Here is a 27,853-nt window from a genome sequence, read left to right as displayed (position 1 = left end):
GTTTAGGTAATTTTGGTGCATCTATTAGTAGATTACAGCTTTAAGCCCGAGCAGAGATATGAGGCAGTTGCATATATCAAGAGGACAAAGAATATCAGAAGACTGGCCTTTGTTTTCAATTGAAAATATTATCGGATTAGAGCAAGAGTTGAGGTGTAGGAAAGGTTGTGGATAAAGAAATGTTCATTAGTGTGGTTGCTCTTACACATGCAGCACGGTGCTGTATTGCTGTGTGCTTTTGCGGGAAGGAAGGGAGTTGGTCATAGAGATACTGGGGCAGACAGGAAAAGATCATCCTGGTGTTACCGTGGCTGAGGTTAAGTCCTTTGGCTCTCCTAGGTCCATACACAATACACACGTAAAGTTCTCAAATCCTCACTTAGACATAGGTGCATACAAAATGACAATGAAGAATGTATTTTTCCTCCTCTTACTGCTCTGGACCCAGTGAGACTTTACCTTCTCAGCGGTAAGTCCTCCACACACTCTGAACAGATGTCCAAAGAGTTTAAGAATCATTTTTGCCAGGGCTGGATGACAGCATGTGGAGATTTCCGGGAGCCGTGGGTGGGTGGAAGCAGTTGGGATGGATGCACCGATGACACCGTGTCCACCCCCACTGGGGAGAGGAAGTCCCTATCAGAACACAACAGGAAAGGAACAGAGCAAAAACAAGTGCATGTCTTTTTGGACATTAAATCACTTCCTGTAGGGCCCTGGACTGTTTCCCCCTCCATCCTCTGCCTGCACCTCTCATTACAGTTTAACCACTCTTTTTGAAGACAAATGAAAAGAGCCCATAAATATGAGGCATGCATGTTCATGTGGTTGTGCCTCCAAAATATTGTGTTGAATCATGAAATAATGCATCACTGATGTGTAATGGCTTTCATAAACAACTCAATATTTATCTTTTAATTTAAAAAACACACTGCTGGATCCTTGTCCTTACGTCCAGTGTATGAATGGAATACTGTGCAGCCTACCCATCTGATTTATGGCCTTGACTTGCAGATGTGATGAGTATCATAGGATAGGAGAGCCATATAAATCCTTGTTTCATGACAAATCACAGGCCCTAAGTCTGAACCAGGTGCCTTGATCTTCATTCAAAAATAAAACAATGAGGCAAAGGTGTGTCTGTGTCTAGTGCAGGAAAATGTAATTTTATTGGAGGACGGAAAGGACGATGACCTCACTTTTTTATTCAAAACAGAAAAATCGGCTGCCTCTAACTGGTTAGTCATTATCCACAGGTTGTTTATAATCTGACTGGCTTGTTGCAGAGATCTTGGACAAATCTCATACACTTATTCGAAATTCAGATCTTACACCGTTGTCCTCATCGCAGGGCACCGTTGTAAAAAATATGACTTCCTTCCTGAAAGCAACTTCCTGTTTATGTCTGAATGCAGGTCAGGAGAAGGAGTATAGTCACCCCCCCTCCTCATCATCCCATCCTTGTCCCACATTGCCATTCGGACATGTCTGGATGATGCAGGATGTTATGGAGCCCTCTATCATTATTTCGAACAAAGTTCCTGTCTGGACGAAGCTCCACCTTGGGCAAGACACTGCCCCTTAAGTTGCTCTGCCCTTAACGAGCCAGTTTCCTGATGTGTGAGACTGTGCATGAATGAGGGTCAAATTGTAGTGTGCTTTGAGGTTGTGAAGTGCAGTGCAATATAACATTTCCCTGTTCTTTATTTCTGTCACCTTCTTTTAGAATCTTTAGCCTTCTTCCAGCATGCAGAAATGAAAAGCTGCTAAAGAGCCTCTTTCATCCACATAAAAGGCAGTAGCCACTATGCAAACAGTCTTGTCACATTTTCTGCGTTTTTTTTGCTCTTTACAAGACTTTAGAGACCACAGCAGTCACTGCCAGAAATGTCTCGATTGCACACACATGGATCGTCCTGGAGCACCCTGTTTGTTTCATTTTCTGCTGATTTGCTTAAAATAGGCAGCTGCCGCTGCTGTCAATGTTTAATTTAAGATCTCATGTTCCCCTCCGCACAAAATGCTGTGGTTGGGAACATAGATGGGCCTGATGAGGTGAGCGGGGGGGTCAATGGGTGGGCTCACCAAAACTGGGGGGGGGTTGGAGGAGACTCCCAGGTCTCGGGGCGCAGTCATTAAGATGGCTCCGTGGTCTGGAGATGAGACAGCATGCTTTGCACCCTGAGCTCATTGAAGATGCTCCCCTGCCTACTTGCCACATCCATTATTTATCAGTTTTACAAATTCCAATTGACATTTTTATCAGTTATGAATGTCAGTTTCGGGGTGTATACTTAGCCCTTCAAAAGTTGAAAATGTTTGTCAAACATATGGTTTTATCTTAAAGCATATATTTTACTGTTGGGTGCATTTACTCTAACGCATGTCCACGTTCTTGTCTTTTGTAACTTAGTTCAAGGAAATGTGTGTAGTTATATTTCAAAGATGGCAATCCAAAGAATAAGTAATAATCTCTTACACTTTTTTCTTTTTTCTTTCCTCAGCTAGAATTCTCACTATTTTCAACACATCAGGTGTTTATGTTCAGTAGTTTGAAATATTTACAGGCTGATAGTTACTCTGTGTTATAATTGTTTATACTGAAAAACCATGGCAAGAAAATGCATGATACAACTATGACATTACAAATAATTTAGGGCACATTCATGTCCAGTGCAGTCTATCATGAAGGATTAGTCCCTCTGCTGTCTACAAGTGTTATCTTGTACATGTGGCCAAGCCAGTATTGATCAAACTGCTGCCCGGTGCTTTGGTGTTTACAGCCTCGGGCTTCACACATTCTCACCTCACCTCACATTAGACTCTGGGCTTGATCTGCACTGTTCGGCCCTGCTATACTCCCAGAGAAAGCACTTGTCAACATGAACTCCTTGTTGGCAAGTTAACATGAACTCCACCACCCAGATGCTGTCAATCTCGCATCGGCCGCACTTTATTTTAAAATGGGTATTTGCATTTGGAAATTCCCAAATTGCTTTGTTACCTCTACAGCCTTGAGTATGCAGGGTTTTTTTTTTCTTCTTCACTTGTATATTTTGCTCAGTGCTAATAATGTATGATAATCTCTCATCATCTTTGTAGAATTTGTCCAAACATTATTGGCATACATTTTATTTCCAGGCACCCTTTTCTACATTTTGTCATCTACAATCAATCTCTGAGCAGCTTTATTGCTGCAAGGCTTTTAAATGCTTTGCTCAAGGGCACCTTTGCAGTGATTGTCTAACCCAGCCAATTGTGTTTGTCTCTCCCCTTAACTTCCACTCTTATTTTATAGCTGGTAGTAATATGGTGTTCATAGATGACAAATGCACTGTCCTGACACTATCCCCCTGACTTCAGAGGGCTTATGTAGCTTAAAGTGACTTTTTAAGATTTTATGTTAATCTATGAGTCTTTTTGGTAGAATAATGAGCAACTACAAGACCGCTATGCAGAGAGTTTCTGGTAACACTCAAATGAAAAAATTAGCACTTTGGACCATGGGAGATGCACATAAATCGATTCATCGTCTGATGTTATGATCTCTCTTCCTGTCTGAGGGCATCTTGGAAAGATTTTTTGGGTATGTTTTTTTTGGTATCAAACTCTTGAATTTGAATAATCAAACACTATGATCTGATTTCTCATCTTTGTCCCACACGTTTTTGTCCCGGGCTCACTGATGAAAGAGCCGTCAGAATACAAACTCTTAAACTGGCCTGATTAGATCATCAAGGTGTTCTATCTGTAAAACATTACGCTTAAATGTATAGTCTGTAATCGTATTCAAAAACATTTATTGTTATACTGGGTGAAATGGTCCTTCCATCCTGAGAGTAGCCAGTGAATAATGTGTTCAGAAAAAGGAAAGAAAAAAATCCGACCTCTCTGACAGCTTTAATCCTGTAAAAACTCTGACCAATCTGTTTTTTGCACACCGAATCGCACGGATTGGTCAGAGGACCAGAGGATTGGCAGGGGGGAAAGAACCAATCAGATCCCTTCATTTTAAGTCCCGCCCACGCCCCCCTCTCTCCCATGCGCGCACTCGTCACGTCAAAACATTACAGACTATACCTTTAAGTGACATACTGTATCTCTTTGTCACTACTGCTGTGTTGTGCACCCTTTGGTTGTTATGTGAAACGTTGTTGTCTGAGGCCAAACAGAACACTGCTATGTGGGTCATGGTCTGGCAGAGGATAGGCCAGCTAACTAACCTGTAATACCCCTATGAGGGTAAGCCCATACAAGGAGAGCACATTCAAAACTTCTCACCTTTTAACCTTAATTAATCTGGAAAATCAAATGTTTGGACGAGTTGCGGCTTGTTATTACAAAAATCAATGATTCTGATTCGTCGTCATTCTCCGTGGCAAGACAAGTTTGTGAACCATTTTGAAAGAACTGGTGATCTTCATGGAAGTAAGAATGATAGACAAATGCAAAGTTGTTAAATAATTTGAATTTCTCGTGGCTTTATTGAACAAACCCATAAAATGTGCATTGTAATGGTTAGTAAAAAGTGAACCCATGAGACTACACATGAAAGAACTTGAATACACCTTACGGTGATACTTGGACACGTCATCAGTGATTGACCCGGTCACAGGGTGTTTCGGGTCTTTAAAAATCATACACCGTCACCCGGGCGAGGACTAGTAGAGGTTGGGTGATGCAGAGAAAAAATTACTCTTAGGCATATAGACGCTGTGAAAAGACCTTCAGAGCCATTCATACCAAACGTATCGTAGCTGAAGCAGTTCTGCAACCAGGCATGGTTAAAATCTCCCCCAGATCATTTGTTAGAGTTGTCAACTCACAGGTGCATTAACTTTTCCTCCAGCACTATGATTGTTTTAATGGATGTGTTCAAAGATATGAGACATTGGTATTTTGTGTTTCAATTTAGGCACATTGTTTGTCTATTGTTGTGACTTGCATGAAGATAAGCTCACATTTTATGGCAACAAACTGGTTGATTTTAAAGGGTTCACACACTTATTCTATCACTGTGTAAGAGTCGTGTCAGTATTAGGAACTCTGGCAAAAGCTTGAACCTCTTGATTTCACGGTAGCTTACTGATACTGCTGCTGTCTCAAGAGGGCAAAAAGAAGACTAAATAATAATTTTCCCATCACAGAGAACATTTGAGAGCAGCTGTTTGTATCTGAGGGCCTGCCAGAACTCGTCCGAGGTGCTCTCAAACAGAGTAGGAAACGTAAGAGCCATGGAAGGAAGGAAAGTTAAAAGAAAAGCATTTCTCTTCTTGATTCTGGCCTCTCAAATTGTGTTTTCACTGATCTTAACAAGAAACCTGCAAATGTAACTGTGGAAACAAATAGACAAGTTCTAAATACATTAATCTTAGAGCACACATGTAAGCACCAGCCCTGATGCACATCAACAAACAAAATATATAACAGGGTTTTTTGGTTGTTGTGATGAGCATTTATTTGCAGCGTATTTGGAATTTGACATGCCGTGCATCCTAAACACACAAATGAATACATTAAATAAAATGGTTTTGATTAATGGCCCACATGCTCTGCAGTATTTGTGTAAAAACAGGAAGATAAATAAAATAAAGGTTCTGAACAAATCAAAACCTTTTTTTTTCTTAACCACCTCTTTGTGATACCATGCCTTTCTGATTTACACTTCATGGAATGTGCCTAGAGTAAATCCTTTAACATGCATCTATGTATTTCCTCTCTTAAATTGGAGATGATAGATGAATCAGTGCATGTGAGTGTATTACATGTTCGTAGTGTAAAAGATCTTTATGGATTTTTGATTGCTAACTGTTCACATTCAGTATCAGCCCCTCGGCTCTCCCTCTTTAGGTCGCAGGTCAAGGCTGCTGTCGTTCCTGCAAGGTCCTGGTTTTACATGATGGGATCTCAGGCTTGACCCACTTCTACTGCTATCTTTTACTTTGAGTCAATCAAATAAAATGTGAGTGGACGGTATAAAACACACGTTTCTCAGTTTTATACTGTAACTTTTCCATGTACGGCATTTCTATATTTTAAAGAGTGAAGGAAAATAATAAAAAATAAGAGTTAATAATCCAACAAACAGTAAATGGAAATGTAAAGAGTGCCATTTGAAGTCACTGGAAGGAGATGGAGCTGTTCACAAGCTTCAAATGGACGTTTTTATAGAACAATCACACGACAGCCTCACAGGGCTAAACAGCCAAGTCTGAGAGGTAGATGCCCTCTTAAAGCTCACCACACATCACAGTGACCCAGGTGTAGAAGGTTAACTCTTTATACGGCACTCCAAATACTTTTCTTTAAAAATTTCAACCATAGATGGTGACCAGATAAGACATTTTTTTTACTTTTGTTGTATTTAATCCTACCAAAGTCACCAGATATGGTTGGTTGCATCATGAAGGGTCAAGCGGATGTATATACCTTCTTGTAAGTTAAAGGCCTTAAAGTTTGGGGTGTCCCCTCACAAAAAAACAAATGACAAACAAAAAAAAACTATATATATATATATATATATATATATATATATATATATATATATATATATATATATATATATATATATATATATATATATATATATATCGTTTTTTTTGTTTTATCCTGAACTCTGCTGCTGATAAACGGTGTTGTGAAATTCAGGTTGTTATGTTATTACAGATACCTTTTGTCCCTGGGACATAGCAGTCTCTTTGATGCTGATGTTGAAGGAAAGGTCAAGTTTCCACATGCAGACATTCACCAGCACTCACCTTTGCCACTTGGCTGAGGTCTGGCAAGATGAATTCTTTGTGTTACCATCTCTGTGTTATCTTTCTTACAATGGAACCTAGCTAACAGGAGAAAAGTGTGTGTGTATGTTTTAAAAGACATTGCTGCAACCATTTTAACAGGGCGACTACTTTTGAATTAGATGTTCTAACCCCCTGTTTGCTAAATGGATTTCTAAAGTGGCTGTAGTTGGAGGCTTTCAATCGGATGCAACCTTGAGTCCTTTTTTATGTGAGCTCTGTAGGATTTAAGTGCCCGTATAACATGAGCACGACTGAATGCATGCTCCTCATTTTTTGAAATTGAAAAATCTCCAAAGGCTCTCCCCTTTGTGCAGGCAATTAATGGAATGCTTGCAGCGAGGTTCAGGTGCTTAAAAGTTGCATTTTTTTTCTCTCCCTCTCTCTCGATCTCTTTTTAATGACTAATAAAGGATAATCATTGTGGAAAAAAAAGCTGTAATGCTGTAGGCTTCCTCCTTATGCACAATGATGTATAATGCATGTTTTGAAATGAAACGGCAGCGGCCTTCGAACTATTCCATTTCCAAACCTTAGTGTATTTGTTTTGCATGCTGCAGTGAGGCTTTTGCATAATAATAGTGAGTGTTCCCATTAACAATGCTTGCTTATTAATTTGATCTTTACATTTTTAAAGTTTGTCCATCAGGCCGCCAAACAATGGGTCCCCTAGTCGCTGTTTGGTGTAAGTGATTACTACGTGGGCTAATTGCCTCTCTGAAGAGTTGTGCTGTTTTTCTTTTTAGTCTGTGTTCTTCACCTGTGAGCTTCCACCAGGTTTAATGTTGGAAAGATGAATAATAAGGGATCTTCCACATCAATAAAGATGTTAATTTATGAGGCAAAATGGAAAGAAATGCAATAAAGGTGGACTTAACATAAATTGGAAATATCAGCAGGAAATGGTTATTAAAAGTTACATGTTTTTGTATTTCTTTTGGGTAAGGTTAAACTTTAGGATTGAATGTTGGTTGTAAAGGTCTTCTTTACACTTTTCAGTAATGTTACATGGTTCAAGCATTTAAAGTGAAGCATTATAGCTTCACTTTCTTTTACCTATTTATTTATTCTCATCGTTATTGACTATAGCTAATTTCTAACAATTTTCCTGTAAATGTGGAATATTGTTTATTTCTTTATTGGGAATGGCTTCTTATATTCATGTTCACCAATTTTAGCAGTCCTCACTGTGTTTATATGCTGTTTATTTTGATTCATGGGATCTTCTTGTACCAGCAGTGAACACTGAACTACACACTCGCCATAATGACCCAAACCAACCGAACAAGATGAAAGGTTGCAGGCTTTGCTGGCTGATTTGAATCTGTGGTCAAACTAAGAGCGGCGATGTGGGATATAGCATTAAATAAACAATGTAAATGCAAGCAAATAATTTCCAATGAGTGTCGTACTTGGATCTGCTATGATGTGGTCAACAGTGTACTACAGTATCCTCTGTGGCCAACGAGTCTCGCGGTCATGTGACCTGTTGAGCTCCAAGGCCTGCCTCAAACGGGCCTGATTATCAAACTTACTCCAGCGTTCAGTTACACATTTTCTTACAATCTTGGATCCCTTCCAAACCCCCCTTCTTCTTCTTTTTTTTTTCCAACAATTTTACCCTCAGTCTCTTTCCTTTTGACTGTGCTTGACAATGCAGGAAGATGTACAAGCACATCTCAGTAAACACGAGTGATGTGGTTCCAGAGTTTAAAAGCTTCAGATAGCACTGGCGGTCGCAACTTGGGGCTGTTTGTGTGACTGAAAGGAAAACTTGTTTAGAAACTGACAGCCCTGTGTGTGGAAAAAATATAAAATAAATAATAATAATAATAATAAAAAATGTGCATATGTAAGTGTGTGTGTTTATGTTGCTTTTGGCAAGTTATTCGTGTGCATGTCTTTCTTTTTTTTCCCTTTTTTTTTCTCTTTCTCTTGCTGTCTGTGTGGTTATCTTTTGAGTTAGTTGGTTTCGGGCTGATGTCCACCTTCGGGGATGCGCAGAGCATGCATTTCTGAGTATTTTTACCTGAGGCTGCTCTTGTTAGAGTGTGTGGATAAATGTATATACATTATTTACACAAATTCAGAGCGAGTGAAAGCAGGTTTAACACGTTTACAGACAGGAGGCCAAGCACTGCAATCCAAGCTTCAAGTGAGAACTGGAACGCTGCGCGTGGGGAATCGGGCTGCCCACTTGTCCGTCTATGATCAGCATCCTAAATGCTGCATGTGAACACCAATAACTATCTATTACTGCTCCACCAATTACATTTCTTGTTTACGGGTATATAATAACAAGAAAAGTTATGCCCTGCTGTAATATTTACTAATTTCTTCTTTAGGGAGCATGGATATGTTGCACAGAAAACACGAGAATAGAATATATTTAGGAAAACAGTGGAAAGAAGATGCTGTTCCTGAGTTGGAGAGTTACATGGACAGAAAGAATAAAGATGGAGGTGTTGTCTGACATGTGACCAGTTCAATTATTGTCATTATTAGGATAAAGAAAAGGGAAAGTCACAAAAAGGATCAACGGCCCAAAACGGTCCAAAGCTAGCCATTTGAACAAAGCTGTATTTACTCAAAAAGAAAAGGTATTTTTCTGACTTGTTTGCATCATGCTCAATAGGTTTGTACTACTAAAAGTGTTTTTTGAATAAATTTCCATGGATTACTGGTATTACCATGACATTTGTGCTGTTAAAGGTTGTTGGATGAGTGGAGTTGAAAGCGAGGGTTCAGAACAGCCCAGCAAACTTGAACTGCTTGTGATTTGAAGCCGTTTTCAGGAGCTAATTTACAACCAACGTCGTCTCAAACACTTTATGGAGAAAAATGACGAGACAAATTCAAGTTCAGATAAATACAGTTATAATGCAATTAAATAACTAGTTGACTATAGTTTAGTGTTGTGGTATTTATGACATGTCAATACATGAAATGTTCGAAGCAAGATAAACCCAATGGATCACTTTAATATTCACTTTCATTCAATCTCCAATAATGAGTGCATGCGGGATGACGGACGGCCAGTTCATGACTGATAAGTTAAAAAAATGAATCATGAACTAAAAATATGGATGAATGCCAGGTACAAATGTGCATCGTAGCAGTGAGGCTCAATGTCATTCAAATTCATATCCAACTTCAGGGACGTGCTGCTGAAGTGGCAGATGTTATGCACTTTTCCACAGCGGTTTCCCCTGATGTCAGTCTTGTGTTATTTGAGCGTAAGTGAATACAGTTTGCCTTATAAGCTGTCGCTCTTTACCTTCTTTTTACTCCATCCAGGAGTCCCCTCCAACGGCAGTGGATGCTTTGCCGCCCGGCTGTAGTCTTCACGTTCCCATGGAGCTGGAGTTCGCAGCGTCCTGCTTCCCTCGCCCTCCTGCGCCTCAGAAAAGCAATGGCCACGTATGTGCAGACTGACCTGGCTGCACTGTTGATTATCGGTTTCATATTTTGACTCACTTTTATATTTGGCTCACTTACGTCTCTGACTGTTGCATTGTTTTATGCTTTATGCAAACTTTTAATGAATAAGCTTTTTAACCCTCATTTAAAGATGTAATTGATGGTATATATGTAAGCTTAATTTCTCGAGCACATGCCTAATTTAAAATTACCTGATTTTACTCAGACATTCTCTTTTAAAGTATTTTTTCTGTCTGTTTTGGTAAATTTGTCTCTTTTGCTCGTAAATAGGACCCTAGATCTAAATATCTAGGCGCTCCTGTGACCTGTACATATTGTGCAACTGTGATGGCCCTGGTTTAATTTAAGCAGGGACATTTCTCATATGGCTAACTGATCTTGCTCGTGTATGACAGCAGAACAGACTGGTGCCACGTGTCATTTTCACTCTAAAACTTAGGGTGGATTGTGATTATGGCTCTTTTTTTGTGCTGCAACTATAGTTGAGTTTTGTAAGAATAAATCTACATTTTATTTAATGACTATTTTCTATAAGTGGTTATGCAACGCTAATATGCAAGGTGAAATGGAAGTGGGGAGTGTTAGTTTGAGGAGGAAGCAAGAATCCGGTGTTATAAGCATGATAATAATTTATTGACATACGAGAAAAGTTTCAGCTAGCTTCAGAGAGAGAGCCTAGGACTAGATAGTGATAGGAGCATTCTGAATGTCAACAGGAGGAGCAAAAGTCAGTCAAGCAGGAAAGAAAGGGCATCTTGATGTTTTATGTGTCCACGTGTGTACAAAAAGTCTTTGACAAATCATTTATCTTGCCTACGAGTCTGTTTGACAGTAACCGCATAAAGATTGGTTGTTGTGAAGCAAACCGCTGGATTTCTCTCCGCGTCTCTTAACTTCTGACTGCAAAGTCACCAAACACACTTCCTCTGAGCATTTATTCAACTATCCTTACACAAAAGGGCTCTGTGCTGAAGCAGAACTGCAGCCGTGTTGCAACAATCATGTGGAGAGGAAACGAAAACAGGACTTCTGCAATAACCACATAGATGCCTGCAGTGCAGGCATGTATTCTGGAGTTTACCTCTATGTTACAGGAAGTTCAAGGCATTTGCAGGATCTTGACACAGAATTTGGAGAGGATAACAGGTAAGATTGTCTGATCAGGAGACACGGTGAAGGAAGGGAACCAATGAGGAGGCTCAGATCAGAAACAGCTTATTGACGTGGGGTTTAAGGGAATTCTCTGTACATTAAACATGCCACTGGAAAGACTTATGATCATTCCATGTCTTATTAAACATTTTGATGAGTTACACAATTCAGGTTTTTGAGGGAGGCTGGAGTGGAGACATTTTTGAATTAGAAAAAAAAAAGTAATTACTGCGCATGTGGAGAAATGTGGCATGAGGACAATGTGGGCTGTTGAAATGTTAAGAAATCAAATTTAGTGTTAATTTTGGACACGATACTAAAAGCTACAGATTACAGGGTAGAGATGCAGTCTTTGGTATAAGAGCAAACCAGAAAGCACAAAGATGCAGTTTGCAATCCAATTATTAAAAAAAAAACACTGATGTGGTACAAACATCTTTCACACATATCCATTTAAATACAATATTGTTCTTAATGTACAGACTTGAAACTTAGGAGACTTTTTTTCTTTTGAAACCATTACTTTTTTTCTGCAGACCTGCATCTCAGAACCACTCAGAAACAAAACAAAGAGCATGCTACAGTAAACCAATTTATTCTGGTGTGGACACTTCATGTCAGGTAACACAAAGCAAAGAGACCCAGCGACGCAATAAATTATCTTCATCATTAAGCGAAATACTGTACATCAAAAATGCCACAGAATTGTTAATAAAAAAAGGAGAAAAAAAAAGAAATGTTTTACAAATAAAATGCTGAGAGAAGCAGAATCCTTGACAGCAACGCTCATAAAACAAATGTTTTGAATGTCAACCGACACAGAAATTAATATTTGTGTGATTCCTCTTTGATTTTAGTGTCTCACGACATAATTTAAGTACTGCTCAATACAATGACATGAAAAAATAAACACTGTTCACAAAACAAACGCAGGATATTTTTTCTTCATTTTTTTCTTTTTTGTTAGGAAATCATTGCTTTGCAATTTATGCATCATCACAGTTCTCTCCCATATGACGACATGAATGTAAACACCTGTTGAATTACTCTTTTTTTTAATCGTTTTAAATTTTTTTTACAACATTAATACTTTATATATATATATTTATATGTATTTGTACATATTTTCATTCACATCTGCACTGTTAGCTAGCATGGTAATGAATAAGGCAAGACTCACATGACTGTGACATCACAATTTGTTTTCCTCTTATAACACTGATTTTGAAGGTATTTAGTTATTTCTTCCCTCTGGTCTGCAGCAGGCTTTGGTCTTTTCAGAGCAAGGCAGGATCCGACCTTCTCTGTCTTTTGAATCACACACTGTTTTGTTCCAGTTTTAATGAAAGAATTAAACAAAGAGTTTTGTTTTTGTGTCCGGGAAAAAAAAAGGGTCTGTAAATACAATTATTTAAGCTGACATTGGGTAAATCAATCTAACACTGCTCTTTTCTGAGGTACATAGTTAAAGATGATTCTGAGAACATGGAATAAGAAACCGGGAGCAACGAGGTGACTGTGAGAAGCAAATGACTTCCATTTCAAGAAAAAATCACATTCTTTTCCAATTAGACAATTAAGCATTTGCGAATTAAAAGTTTCTGTTTCCGGAACTGATATTCTAACCTTCGGTCCTCCTGTCTGAGTTAGGTTAACTTGCTGTGACAGGCATCTTGTGGGAGTTCAAAAAACAGACATGTTAGTCGAGTCTCTTGCCTGGTTGGCTGCGTGTTCGTTTGACTTTTTACAGTACCGACAACAGCTAAAAGCCAGTTTCAGTGGGAGATCGCACGAGAGGTTCATCAGCTCGTCGGTTCAGAGCTGTCTGGAGGATGGGCAGTGTTATTTTGCTTCTTTTCTCAGCACAAAAGTCCCGTTTTGCTGTCACCAGTGCAAAAATGCTCGGTCGCTGTCCATTGCTGAAGCTGTGTTACTGAGTCTCACCTGTGATTTGCTTCAAGCATTTTTTCTTCTTTTTTTTCAACTCTGAAAATGGTCTTTTTCTGAGGTTGAGGACAAGTGATGCCTCTTTGCTAACTTTTTGTCGTATTTTATTTTAATATTTACAATAAAGGGATCCATATGCGCGGGTCTGCGCATATTGTGAGTCTTCCGATCTCGGCCTCATATCACTGGTTGAACATCAAAATGAGCTCAGTCTGACTCTTGCTGCTCTCCTCTCTCCCGATCACTGCACAGTCAAATGTGACCCGGATCAATATGTTGACTCTTTTGTGCAGCAGGGGAAAATAAACGTCTTTGCAGTTGCTTTAAAAGCCGGGAACAGTCCGTCTCCTGTTCAAGCTCTTTTGGCGTGCAGCATTTCAATGAGCAGGTTGTTGCAGGGCACGTCGCCGTTCAGGTGTTTGTAGTAAAGGTATTCTTCAGCCTGCAGGCTAATGGCTCGGATCTCCGGCAGCCGCAGGAGCAGCTGGCCAAACTTGTCCGTTTGCTGGGGGTAGTTACACATGACGTAGTCCAGCAGCGCCGCGTTGACCTGCTCCTGGACACTCTCCACCAGGTGGAAGTTCTCCAGGTTCTTCACATCTAGATGGAGGCAAGAAGAAAGCAGAGGCGTTTTAACACAAATGGAGGCAACAGTAGTTTTCTCTTCTTTGGAGGTTATCAGAAAAAACAATCGGGGGAATTGTGAAACCTTCAAATTGTACTTTTGGAAGCATGTGGCCAACTCTACACAACCTAAACCATAACACTTAAGATTTAATCAGCAGCTGCGCGTAAAGTTGAACGTGAACGTAGTCACAACAGGCATGAGTTTGGAAACTGGGAGTACACACAGAGCTGAAGTTGAACTTTTGATTTGTATCTTCAGGGTTTGGCGGTGGTCTTTGTGCCATCTGCTGAATTGGAAGCTAACAAGGCTCGTGGAGCGTGCTTAGGGTTGCCACCCGTCCCGTAAAATACGGAATTGTCCTTTATTTGAGAAAAAAATGTTGCGTCCCGTATTGAACTAATACGGGACACGATTTGTACCATATTTTCATTAACTTTTACACCATATTCTAGTTGAATTATTGAAATAAGTTAACTTTTACACCATATTCTAGTTGAATTATTGAAATAAATTAACTTTTACACCATATTCTAGTTGAATTATTGAAATAAGTTAACTTTTACACCATATTCTAGTTGAATTATTGAAATAAGTTAACTTTTACACCATATTCTAGTTGAATTATTGTAATAAATTAACCTTTACACCATATTCTAGTTGAATTATTGAAATAAGTTAACTTTTACACCATATTCTAGTTGAATTATTGAAATAAATTAACCTTTACACCATATTCTATATGAATTATTGAAATAAGTTAACTTTTACACCATATTCTAGTTGAATTATTGAAATAAATTAACTTTTACACCATATTCTAGTTGAATTATTGAAATAAATTAACTTTTACACCATATTCTTCACCTGTAACTATATTATACATCTTGGCTGATGTTGACATACATAGCATAGGAGGCTATTTCAGTTGGTAGTATGGTTGTCTGTCTCTACAGTCAATGCTATTAAAGCACTTTAAATCAAAGCATTTTGTTTTTTCATATAAAATAAACACATTTTTATTCAGTTTAGAAGTTTTGGGGCTTTTTTTTTGGCTCCTGCGCTGCTGAAATCAGGGCGTCCCTTATTTCTATTTCTGAAAGGTGGCAACCCTAAGCGTGCTGCAATCTGGAGATTTAACATCACCACGACACATTAACCTTCAGCTGCAGGTTAAACCACAGCAACTAATGAAAGCCATAATTATTTTTTTTTCTCACATCACAAAGAGGGTTTAACACTTAAACGTTAAACTTTAAACCTCGGCTAAGCTATCAGCAGTGAAACTGGCTCCTGATGTTTCAAACAAAGGTCTTCTAAACTCTAACAGTGTCCTCAATACGGAGACAAAACAGTGCGAGTATTATGCCTAAATAACTCCAGGGTTCGTTTTGCAAACTCGTAAAGGTGAGAGGAATCGGTGTTACAAGTTGGCTCCTGGTTGGGCTTATTTTCACTTGAATCAAAATACATCGCATGATGAAATACTCCCCTCGTCCTTTTTTATTTTTTTTCGTATGATTCATCTCTTGGGACAACAGTATAGAAGGAATCAGGTAAAAGCAAGAAAGTTCTCCTGAGAGACAAATTCCCCAAGAGTCAATGAATTATGTAGGGCACAGTTATTGTCACGTTAGCGCCACAGCTGCTCCGTAATCTCCCACACCCACACCCACACCATCCTTTTGTCTTTGTTTTTTAACTCTATCAAAACAGAATGTGTCCAAATTATTAACAAAAAGTAGAAGTGCTTTCTAACAACATACATTTTTGGGGAAAACAGTCTCAACTTTATACCTGGAGTGCAATTCATGAGCAGGAATTCATTTAAAAGGAAAGTCTTCTTTCACTATTAATTCCTTGTGCAAAATACATTGCACATTTTTCCAAAATCCCACCTTTCTGCACAGCTATAAGCATTTTTCCTTGACAATAATAAGCTCACTGGGGGTTTAAGGAGATTAGTGCTAGACCAGACAAAAATTTGCTAAATGGATAATGGCGAAGCACAGCACTGTGTGTACATGTCATGATTATGAAACGCAGGGCTGCAGAATATTTAATCAGGTAGAAGCTCTTCTGTTCCTGGGTGTGATCTTTTATTAATCTGTTTGACCCCAGGTTGAGTGTGTGGAGTGACAGAGTCCCTGCGTATACTTAGTGCTCTGAACCAAACAAAAACCCACAATCTTTCACACTTAATTTCTGCCTTTCACACACACAGACACTGATCTATAGTCATAGGTCTAATATTTCTTTCTCTTTCCTACAGTACCCTCTTCCCACACACACATACGACCCATCCACCCACCGAGAGCATTAGGAGGAAGGTGGGGGAGATAAATCAGCGGCTAATGAGGTCTAGAGAATGAGAAGCAGGTCCTTCAAGGCACTTCCATCTATGATGCACTCTACCATCCTATTTCAATCCGCATGCATATGTTTGTCTGTCTCCTCTTGTGTTTGGTTGTGCATGTGTGAGCGGGTGTGTGCTGCATGCACGCTCTCCCTGACCTCCGGGTGACATGGCGGGGGGCTAAATAAGGCCAAAAAAAGGGCAGGGGTGTGGGGGAGGGGTGTGGCCTGTGACAAAAGAGCCTGAAAACAAACATGACATGTGCTCTTTCCTGCTGCCACTCAGCTGCCTGACCCTGTCCCACACTCGCGACCCGGCACCGACGCCGCCGCCGCCACCTCAGAGCCGCTCCATAAGGCCTTACATAAGTTACCCCTGCACAATGTGCTCTGAGCATTAGCACGTCCTACGCAGGTCAACAAGGGGGGTCGTTTTCATCTGCACATGTGGGAACGACATGCAGAGAAAAGTTTCTGAGATGCTGAGAAAGATTAGTGTGTTTGCATGTGTCTTCTGGAGCTGTAGCTTTAGAAATTAATCAATTCAATTAATATCATTAATCCCCAAAGGAAAATTAATTATTGCAGAAGTTTGCATGGTTTGAGTCTCTTCAAAGATTCATTGTAGGCGGTTATTGCAGCGGGCAGGATGCTATGCTCCATGCTCTTCTTTCCATGGGAGGTCAAAGTTTTTAGTTTCTTTAAAAAATTGATAAACAACTTATTCGTCTTGCTAAAATATGATCTCATTAAATATTTACAAAAAGGAAAAAACAAAGCTTACATATGGTTTACACAAGGCATGTAAGTGATAAACTTCCAGTTAGTTCAAAAATCAGCCAATTTTAGAGTTGACTGGTTATCGTTTGTGTTAAATGTAGAAAATTAAAAATCGGTTGGTGAATTCCCAATTCCCAGAAATAAACAACAAAAGAAACATTAAGTTTTAAGTAGGAATTTATAAAATATAAATAAAAAGACTACTTTTCCACGAAAGGGATAGATAAAAGCCGTATCTTAAGCTTGGAAAAAGAAATTCATATCACATACATTTTACATACATTTTCAAACATCGTCTAAAACAAATGATGAACTCATGAGATTCAAAAGTGTGTTTTCAGATGTCAGAGCCTCTTCTCAGTCTGATTTGATGACACTGGCTGAAACATGACAGGGTGATGCCAGAGTGATGATCAAACATGTGAGGTGTTGCCATGGTGTTCCAGAAATATTTGTACTTCTGCATTAAACGCATGTGGAGAGGAGTGTGGCGCACTTCTGTGTGGATGTTAAGGGAGAAACGTGAGAAAATTAGTATCCAGTGCCTCTATCAAGCTAATTAGAGGAAAGTAAAGGCAAAAAAAAAAAACATGGAATTTTAATTGCTAATTATTATCAGACCTCCTTTTGAAAAAATAATGAATTCGGTCTTCCCAAATGAAGGAAAAAAAATGACAATAGCTTGATATTATCTCCCATTTGTGAAAGCCAGTGGGCAAGTGGCAATAAAGATAACATGATTGGAGGGGAATTTGTTTAAATTAGCTGAGAAATCAATATAAATGTCCTGATATAACTTACTGACGAGTCAAAGGCAGGATGGGGGATGGAGACGGAGAAAAAAAAAGTAAGGAGGAAATAAGAGAGACAAACAAAAAATAAGCAACTGATCAATGATTCCCAGACAGTGTCGGGGAGGAGTATTAAATGTGTTAAGCACTCTCTACTCTGCCTTCAGTGCCCCCCATTTCCCCCTCCCCTTCCTCTCCATCTCATCCTTCAGTCACTGTGGGACTAATTATCAACTTTTTTTTCACATGAAACAGCCACAGTTCGTTGCAGTGCCGTGTCCGAATACTCAAACGGAAACCCCGAGGTCCCACAGAATACATTGTTTCATTTGACGGCCGATCATGCTGAAGCCAGCGACCTAATGCAACAGCGCACACATTTGCACACGCACACACACACACACACACACACTCTCTCTCTTTCACAGAACCCATGAAATCTCCGCTGTGCTTTTTAATTAGACTCGATCTGCTCTGTACTGTGCGTGTCTGCCTCTGCATGCACTTTTACACACTTTTTCAACCCTTACAACCAACCTGCTCTGAGTACACACACACATTCTCTCTGTCTCCCTCGCTCTCACACACACACACACACACACACACACACACACACACACACACATACACACACATACACACACAAGTGCATTATTTAGGCACACTGCACATTCAATCAGGCTAAAGCTTGCTCCTTTATTCCATTCTGACCTCAGAGATGCTTTACAGGGTGGACTATGTGGTTAAAAAAAAACTCAAAACAAAATGAAACAAAAAAAAAAAACTAGTGATTTTAAGTCAGTGTTCACCACCTTTACATGACGTGTAAGGAGCAAAAAAGGCACAAAAACACAGAACATGGGATAGACAACCTTGTTTTCCATCCCAGCTGTGTATAATCTCATCTTTATGAGGTCAACATGAAATAAACTTACTCAAAGATTCAAATTCAGACAAATAATTTACTCTCAAATTATTGAATGTTTAGTTAAAAGTGTAAGAGATGCTCTGATAAATAAAAGAAAGGGGGAAAACCTGTTACCTCTCCCACATTTATTTTCTATGCTGCTTCTCCAACATTAAACTATCACCTATTTCCAGCCCTGCCCTCTCAACCGCATGGTGCTGCTTTATGGACGACAACCAGTTCGTGCCAAAATAACTCCACACTCTCACATTACACTTTTACAACCCCAATCAATAACCTTCGTCGTCACATGGTATCAATACACTCTCTGCCTTTCAAACTACACAACATGTGCTTTGTGCATGTGCTGGGTCTCGAAACAACGCATAAAACTCCTAAGTCATAAACAGCTATTGAATGAGCTGCTGTCAGTAAACTTGGCCAATTAAACGTGAGTGAAAGACAAACTGGTTACTTCCTGCGTAGGCGGGTTTTAGTGGGCTTCGCTCCTCCAATAGGAGGGTTTCACAGGTGTTTATATGACCCTATCACCGCTGAGGCATCTTTACTATAGCGACGGGGCTTCAAAGGGCAAAGAGTTGAACCTGTGACCAAGTTAAGTCCTCTTTACTGAGCTCTACTGAATTGTTATCAAGCGAACACTATCCTCAGCTACTTTATTCGTTATTAATCTCATCTTATCTGCCATCAGAGATGGGGTAGGGTTGGTAAACTCTGTGACTCTTGACTCACTCGTGACAGAAAAAGTGCATTGCTACATGTTTATTGGAAGAAGTAATTTGTAAAATAAAAAAAAATAAAAAAAATACAAAAGAAAAACACCGGTCAGCAGATGCAGACAAAGCAAACAAAGGCCACAGGGCAGGGAGCAATGTCCGGATGGTTAACGGTACAGCTCAAGCAGGCTTTTATCAGCGTTACTGTGCGTTCCACTGCCCTGATATGCAGGCCAGGGTTTGGACCGGGGAAATATAATGTTTTTGTGTTGTTGTTTTTTCTCCAGTTTATACCCTCGCATCACCAAGAAGTCATGTAGTCCATAAACACACATTACTTCCACCCAGCTCCCACCAGTACTCCACTGACAACATTTCACATGGAAGTGTGTTTTTTTTTTATTTTCCCTCCACAGCAAGCTCTGCTCCCCCATTAGAGTGTTACAGTCCTCATCTATATGTACTTGTCAGAAAACAAGTTTCCCAACTCCCTGGGGCTCTCATCTTCACTGTTTTCCTGCTAGTCCCATTTGGGGAATTCCCTTTTTCTGATGCAGTGCCTCCATTTTAGAGGTAAGTAAAAAAAAAAAAAAAGACAAACCGTAAACTGTAGAGATATGCCTATTAACATTTAATGGAAGGGGGGGGGGGGGGGTCGGTGAGATTCGACACACCAAACAGGATAATGTGGAGCACAACTATCCTGACAAAAGTGGTTTTATTAAGCTCAAAAGATCAGTTTTTGCAACTAAGGAGCACTAAGGAATTTTTTGGATAGGGATATAATAATGTGTTAATATAATAATAATAATTAGCTCACATCCAATACCCTGATATTTTATAAATCAGGTTTTTTCACATATTTTTACAGCTAATTTTCTTATAACCAAAACAGGACATTATTTTGGAAACATTTTCAAACACAATTATTTTGAAAACATCCACTTGTCCAATATTTCACCTTCAAATGTTTTAAGGCTGATTATGGGGCCAATATAACAATATTATATAAATTAAAAGGTATCGGAAAGTTGGCTTTCACAGAAATAGTTATGATGTAATACTATTCAGGCATCAGTTTACTTAGTGTCTAATCAAATGAAATTGCCTGGACTCCCCTAAACTTTGAGCTCTGAGCAGTAGACTTCTTTAAACATTGACCGTAATTTCACTCGCATGCAGTTGCATGCTGTAGCAAAATGCCCTCAAGCTAACATAGCGCCCAGTGTCCAGAGGCCAAATATCCTCTTTGCAACCAATGCATGATAACAAGGGTCTCCCAGCTCCTGGAAACAGGCCATCAATGGCAATGGGCTGTTGCCAGCATGCCAGAATAAAGCATTAAGGCTCAATTTTCCCACCGACCCATCAAGCCGTCCTTTTAGCCTCTCAAGGGGCCAAACGCCATGCAGCTATGAAAGAGAATTATGCAGGGTGTCCAGTTGGGGATATATTAAGTCAGATTTAAACCTTCGCCGACAACATCGCCATTGTTGTTAAGCTAAACAGGTAGCGGCTGCTTGAGTTCTGTCGCCCAAGGATGGGTCGGCAGGCTCAGCGGAGCGGCGCAGAGATGTTGAGAGACATTGAGAAGGAGAGAAATGTGCCTTAGGTCTAATAAAATAAACAAGAGAAAAGGCGCTCGGAGCAGGAAGGATCCAAGCCTCTCTCATTGCCTATGCTGGCTGGAAGGTGCTGGGGATTTATCTTGAGGTGAGGGGGAAAGAGAATTTACGCCCTGAATTAGCTGGTCCTGTATGCAGTCGCTTTAGTGAGGACTTCAACAGACGGACGGGCACAGCCACGGATGTTAATATCTGTGGGAATAAACAGTAAAGACTTTTTGACACGAGATGATATGTATTTACGTTTTTTCAGTATGACTTATTGATGAGGGTATACTTTGAGGTATATCTATAAATATCTTATTTTGCTTGGAGTTCATCACTTGGTTGAATCACTTTAGATAAATCATTAAGTTGAAATATAAATTGCCAACAAGGAAAATAATCCTTACTTGCATTTCTGACATGCTGCAGATTTACTTGAGTTAAAAATAAATAAATAAATAAAACCCTCATATTGCTATGAGAAAAATCCCATTGTCTCAGCATTATGAAAATCCATTTGCCAAAGGGATACTGAGAAACTTGAATCAGCAATGAAGCCAGTGCTTAGCCCTCTGTGGTCCCTCCAGTCCTCCCCCCCTCCACGTCTTGTTGCCCCCTGCTTTAGCCCCCCTGGAGGTGGAACCAAAAGCCTTTCAATGAGCAGGGCTCGGCTGGAACGATGCCCCCGCCTGCTTCCGCTCTCTCCCACCGTCCTAATGCTGTCTGGATTGAACCCCCTCCACCCAACTCCCACCCACTCAAACGGCTCCCGGCCATGCGTGCCGTTAATGACACCAACTCCTGACCAGCGGCTTCAAATGTAATGGACAGCGATAAAGATGAAAAGTCACCGTCTTTGGTGGAATCTGAGGAAATGATCAGGAGCACTGAAATGTAAAGTCCTATCGAATTGTAATGAATTAGAAATCAATACGGCTACCTCTGAGGTTGCTCTTCGGGCTCTCCTTGACTCTACCTTGTGTTTCATTTGTACCTGTCAGTAACAGTTCAAGCGGGTGCTCGTAATGTGTGTGTGTTGTTACCGTCTCTGTCTGCCCGTATCAATACATGCATGCGAGCCTCGTTTACATTCAGCGCACTTTTGCACCCGTTGGCTAATTACACACAGGGTTTGTTTTGGTGGTGCTCGGAGGGTGCAAGGGAGTGGAGGGGCATGTCAGCCTTTCTTGTTTATGATAAAGTGACAGAAAATCATTGGGGGGTCAAGTACCCCCCCTACAACCCTCCACTGCCCTGAAAACTCCTGCAGCAGCACAGAAGGTGTGCAGTGTGGGAAGCCTCCCCTTTAATGAGACCATTAAAGGGCCCGTGTCCCCGTCAATAGATTTCTCTCATTCTTTCTCTGACAAATTTGAATTAATAATTCAGCACCAAGCGCCCGGGGATGTATATTTTCAGCATGAAGGACAGTTAATCCATAGCGTCAGTTTCCCCCCCTCTCTGTCTCTCACTCCTATTCTCACCCCTATTTTACATCTACTTCCCTCCATCCTTCTTTTGCACCATTCTCATTTGATGATGGAAGCCAGCAAGTAGAGTGCTGAGTAAAGAAATACTGTGCCACATATTTTACACACTTTTATTGCGTTTCTTTTGTACTCTGTAGGTTCGCTCATAGACACACACACACACACACACACAACTACACACACACAACTACACACACACACACCCATGAGTTACTTTAGACTCTTAGTACCGTGCACGTTGGAGTTTAATTTATTCTGAAGCAATACTAGACTAGTTTGCCGACCACCTATTGTAGATGGACTTGATTTTGTGAACTGGATTTCTACTTATTGTGTCCAATATGCTGAATACTGTTCATTCAATTGCACAAGTAGGGGAAATGTGAGGAAATTTGAAATTTTGAACGCGCATGTTGAACTGAAAGAAAAAAAAGACATCATCAAAGGTTTATGAGGTCAAAGGTGTCTTGCTATGCTTCCAGTTTCATCTGCTTTACAGGGGAAATACTGACATTCTTCAGTTTTTCTTGTGTGGTCTTTGTACGTTCTAGTACGCACTACATGTTACTCTCAAAGAAAAAATTCCAAAATGACAAAAAAGGGGGAAAATCAGAAGACAATCCTCAAAATCATGAACATGTAGGACTTCCTAGAGCAGTGGCTTTCAACCGGTCCTGCTTTGAGATCCTCCCCTGATGACAAGCCGCAACTCAAATGGTGGAAAATGTTCAAAACGGTGCAACAACTGAGAAGTAGTTCTAGAAAGACTCAAAAATATGTAGCTTTACTTTTGCCTGCGGGAAAGCACCACAGCCCACTCAGAACGGGTCCACGACCCACTAGTTGGGAATCTCTGTCCTAGAGGACCTGCAGGATGGTATATTCTCCAGGAAACTCACTTCCTCCAACAGAATGCCTGATCATAATATTTTCTTCTTTTAAGTGAATTCTGTCCAACATAACTGAGATTTTGTGATTCAGTGACTGTGACCACAGTGACTAATTTGAGATTCAATATACTCTCCATTGCAAGATGAATGACTAATGTTGTGCATCTGTCATTTATAAATCTCAGCAGTGTATAAATCTGCAGCCTGATGCCCCCAGTAGCTGTGGACAGCTCTGGATGCCAGGTGGCACCAAAGCACAGCCTCATGCTGTAAAGCAGTTCACGTAGGTCAAGAGTTTTTGACATGACAAATGCCTGACTTAGTTCAGCAACACTCTTTTACATTGCGCTGCATTATTTTGAAATGATATGTGTGTGTATATAATGTGGGTGTTCTATGATGTTGCTATGTTTAAACCAAGTATTTAAAAACTGCCCTGCAATTCTTTTTTTTTTCTTCTTTAATGCCAAGAATTGGCTTCCCTCAGAGTGTGTGAATCTTTGCATTTAACACAGTGGACTCTCAGAGCTTTGTTGCTTAAAATATCCTTCAGGATAAGAATGAAGACAAGAAAAGAGCTGTGGCGGTTCATGAGTGAGGGAGTAGGGTGGGTGGGGAGAGACAGAGAGAAAAGGGCTGAGGAACAAGAGACGGCAACTGTTGGATCATCTGTTCTTTAAAACATTTAATCACGGTCTCCGGTTACATGCATCCACACGCTGCACACACCACAGCATGCACGCGATATTCACCTTAAAGCTCTGCTGTTTTCTGCTCTGCCAGGGGTATCTTGTAACCACATTGTGCAAAGGCACACACACACACACACACACACACACACACGCGTATGCACACACAAAGAAGCCCAAAGAGCAAAGGGTGGCCGATCTTGTAGCAGCCACCTGACCAGATAGCTTACCGCAGTTTGAGCACATACCTCTGCACTATACATAATCACACAGGGACACAATGACTGACAATCCACATGCCGAGCAGTTCTATCATGCCAGTGAGCTCCATTTGTAAAATCAGACTGGTCGGCCAGTGAGGAGGATTATTTTTACCCCCAATCCAGTCAGCATTTCTTCAAGCAGCAATTCAAACACATGTGACATTTAAAGTCAGCCACGTGTCACCAGCAAGATGAGGTAACTAAGATGAAGTTAGTTAGCATTTTTTGACCAAAGTGACATATCTGTGTCAGTATCCTCACTGTGCATTAGGTCTTTTCAAATGGGTCAGCTTGTCATGGTTTTTATCTTGTTTAATCATTACAACCGTGCCTCTGTTCCTTTTACATATTGCGCGGAGTAATTACCATCCAATGAGTAACACCGATGACACATCTTGAGCTACAGCAGCCATAAATGTCTTGCCATAAAGATTTCTCTGTGACGACAGATGCAGAAATTACAATCTGAGGTTCTGCTAGGTAACTGACTGAAGGAATGAAGGGCTTTTACGACTTTACAAATGATTGACAAAGCTGGGGCACCATCTGATTGTATTATTTGTAATAGTGAACATTTGACCTGCAGCTCGCTGAAAGATTTAAAGGCCAAGTCACTATCATTTAGCCTGGATTTTATGGTCTGTCTACTTACTGGATGCACATGTATGTAATCTATAAAATGAACCAAGAAATAATAGTGATTGTTGGAGAGGGACATAGGCAGCTCCTCCACTTGTGTGCTTTTGTGTAAATAAGGGCACTAAATGCACCCAACAACTCGTAAAACACATTATATACCAAACTTCCAGAACCGTGTTTGACGGTTACTTTTATTTCCAACTACTATTTCCCTCAAATGCACTTCATTCGTGGACAGTTGCTACTGATTGTTCTTTTGCCACAAAGTTAATCGAACCACATGTATGATATTTTGGAGAGAAATCCCACTAATCAAGAGTGGGATTTTCAGCAGTGGTCAAATACATGCACAATTTGTTGTCTGTGTTTGCTTTCCTTGACTGATGTGAGTGTGTTCTCCACAGGGCCTCACACAGCCCAGGTTTGTCCTCCCTACCACAAATAGATATCTCTCAGTTTTTAATTGGAGAGGAGTAGCAGCCCTGCATGCACAGCGTTGGGACCCGAGCTGCAGCCATTGAGAATGTATTAACATTAGCATTGCAGCGGACCAACCGGTACATAATGATAACCTCAAGCTCTGCCCACTGGGAGCATCCCTTGTTCACACACACACACACACACACACGCAGAAATGCACATCAGTACTTACACCCCTTCCCCTATATATGCAGTCACGTAAACAAGTAGGTGTAATGCAGCCCCAGCGGTGGGCAGTTTGATGATCATTGGAGGGGGAGCAGTTGCCGCTGTCCAGCTGAAAAGTGTGTGTAATGAACTTGAGTTCCATTGATCTGGACTGAGAGCACAGAACCGGGGGCTGTTTGTCCCAGAAGGGTTGCCATACTGCTGCTCGGTAGCCACTCATAAATGTTTGAAAAGTCTGAGCCGCTCTGGATCCACCCTACCTGGGTTTAAATTCTCTAATACAACACACACATCCGGCTTGATGCCTGTGATGGATGGCTGGCTGCGCGGTGTTGGTGATTCAGGCAATCGATAGTTTCAAGCCCAAATCAGAAAAAGTTGGGACTATGTGAAAAGAAAAAAAAAGAAAACAGGGTGGGGTGGGGTGTTGTGGCAGGAGTCATTCATATATTCACTTTGACTTTTAATTCACTGCAGTATAGTCAACGCAAACCAATTAATCTCCTCACAGAATCACAAATCGCCAGGTAGGTCCATGGCACTAAATTTAGTAATATACATTTTAAATACTTTCACACATGTAGCTTAAATTTTGAATTTTACATTTTCCTCCATGTTCCTACAGCATGACCTCCACTTTCCACCTCTGACCAGTGTTTATTATTTAGGGACTTATTGTGCAAAACATTTTACACAGTCATTGCCCTTCCATCACAATTTTTACTTTGACTTGCAATTCTTTACTTTTCTTATGTGCTTTAACCCATAAATGGTTAGAGTTTCAGTGAGTTTCAGTGGGCTCCAAGGGGCAGCGGTGCATTTATGCAGGTGGTGCTGGGTTTGATAAAGATGTTGCAAAATATGAAGTTAGATTTTTATCAAATCTACACGCAAGCAGATTTTACTGTCACGAAGTATCACTACAACACTGTCTGACAGAAAACAGCCAACTATGGATGAACTATGAAATAGAAATGATCCTGTCGAGGTAATGTTGTAAAAACAACAGGGATTAGTTGACGCCTCACAATTTAAGATCGTGTGTGGTGTTTATTTAGTCTCATCAACTTAATTTCATTTGTGAATGTACATACATTCCTGCAGATACAATTTGCTAAGTCAGCAGGTGATTGTGAGGATTATTTGACTCAATGGTAGCATCTACTAAAAGACCCTGAAAAGGAAAGATCCACAGAGAATGTCCAGTTGATGCATAAAACGATGCATAAAAAAGTCAGATGAGTCAGATGAGACATAAAAACAAGTAAACACAGATCTGAAAAAGATTATCATGTTTTCCCCTCCACAGTGCACAATATATCATTTCAAGGAATCTAAGCTTAAACTGGGCACCTGTGATCTTTGATCCCTCAGACATGCACTGCATCAAGAACATCATCATCATCATTCATCATCATTCAGTCATGCATCAGCTGATCTAATGACATGGGCAGGAGATTATTTAAATAAACTTTACAGACTAAACTTCACAAATCTCAAAGATTGATGACCTACGTTGACATTTCCCAAATGTACGGATCGGTTTTCAAGATTTCTTCTATTTTTTTGTAAGAAATTTATTTCAGACAAATGCTAGCAAATATGTTTATTAACAAAGAAATGAGGTGGACAAGACAAAAGTTTCAGGTTCATGTATCCAGTGCCACAACAACCAAAGTAGATTTTAAGAATCACTGATTAGTTTGTTTGTTTGTATTTTCCATTCAGTCCTGTAGGAGGATTTTTTTTTTGTGGCACTCAGAATGATTCAAAAAGTTGCATGAATTTAAGATAGAAGCTCCCCGACCTGTCCATCCTCACATCCAAGTGTCTTTTCAGCCCAGTGTTCATATCGCCAAAGTCACCAGATGAAATATTCGTATTTCCTTTCGACTGCCAAGTACAAGCTGGTCCTCTGCGTTATGCAGCTGGTGATAAAAGTTGGACACTGATTTTCTGTAGTAGCTTAACTGTTAATGTTGAGACATCAATAGCCAAAGCAAAGTGCTGGTGCCTTAATAGGAGACCGGGAAAGTGTAGGTCGTGAACAGAGGCTGACTCTAAATCACAGAATCTATCCCTGCCGATCGAT

At 40.2% G+C, this 27,853-nt stretch overlaps 2 protein-coding genes across 3 annotated transcripts in view; one reads left to right on the top strand and one right to left on the bottom strand.

The window, feature by feature from the left end:
• LOC133458514 (adhesion G-protein coupled receptor D2) overlaps positions 1 to 10,760 on the top strand; it is a 102,262-nt gene extending 91,502 nt beyond the window's left edge. For both annotated transcript variants that reach the window (XM_061738488.1, XM_061738487.1), the window contains one exon: positions 10,095 to 10,760. In XM_061738488.1, coding sequence (XP_061594472.1) covers positions 10,095 to 10,138 — 44 coding nt within the window. In that variant the 3' untranslated portion in view covers positions 10,139 to 10,760. The remainder of the gene's footprint in view (positions 1 to 10,094) is intronic.
• Positions 10,761 to 10,844: 84 nt separating this feature from the next.
• nr5a2 (nuclear receptor subfamily 5, group A, member 2) overlaps positions 10,845 to 27,853 on the bottom strand; it is a 68,397-nt gene continuing 51,388 nt past the window's right edge. Inside the window, exon 7 of the mRNA XM_061738489.1 lies at positions 10,845 to 13,937. Coding sequence (XP_061594473.1) covers positions 13,690 to 13,937 — 248 coding nt within the window. The 3' untranslated portion in view covers positions 10,845 to 13,689. The remainder of the gene's footprint in view (positions 13,938 to 27,853) is intronic.

This window comes from Cololabis saira, chromosome 13 (assembly GCF_033807715.1).
Source record: "Cololabis saira isolate AMF1-May2022 chromosome 13, fColSai1.1, whole genome shotgun sequence".
Taxonomy (NCBI): Eukaryota; Metazoa; Chordata; class Actinopteri; order Beloniformes; family Belonidae; genus Cololabis; species Cololabis saira.
The sequence above is the reverse complement of the archived record's forward strand: the minus strand, read 5'-3'. Positions and strand labels throughout refer to the sequence as shown.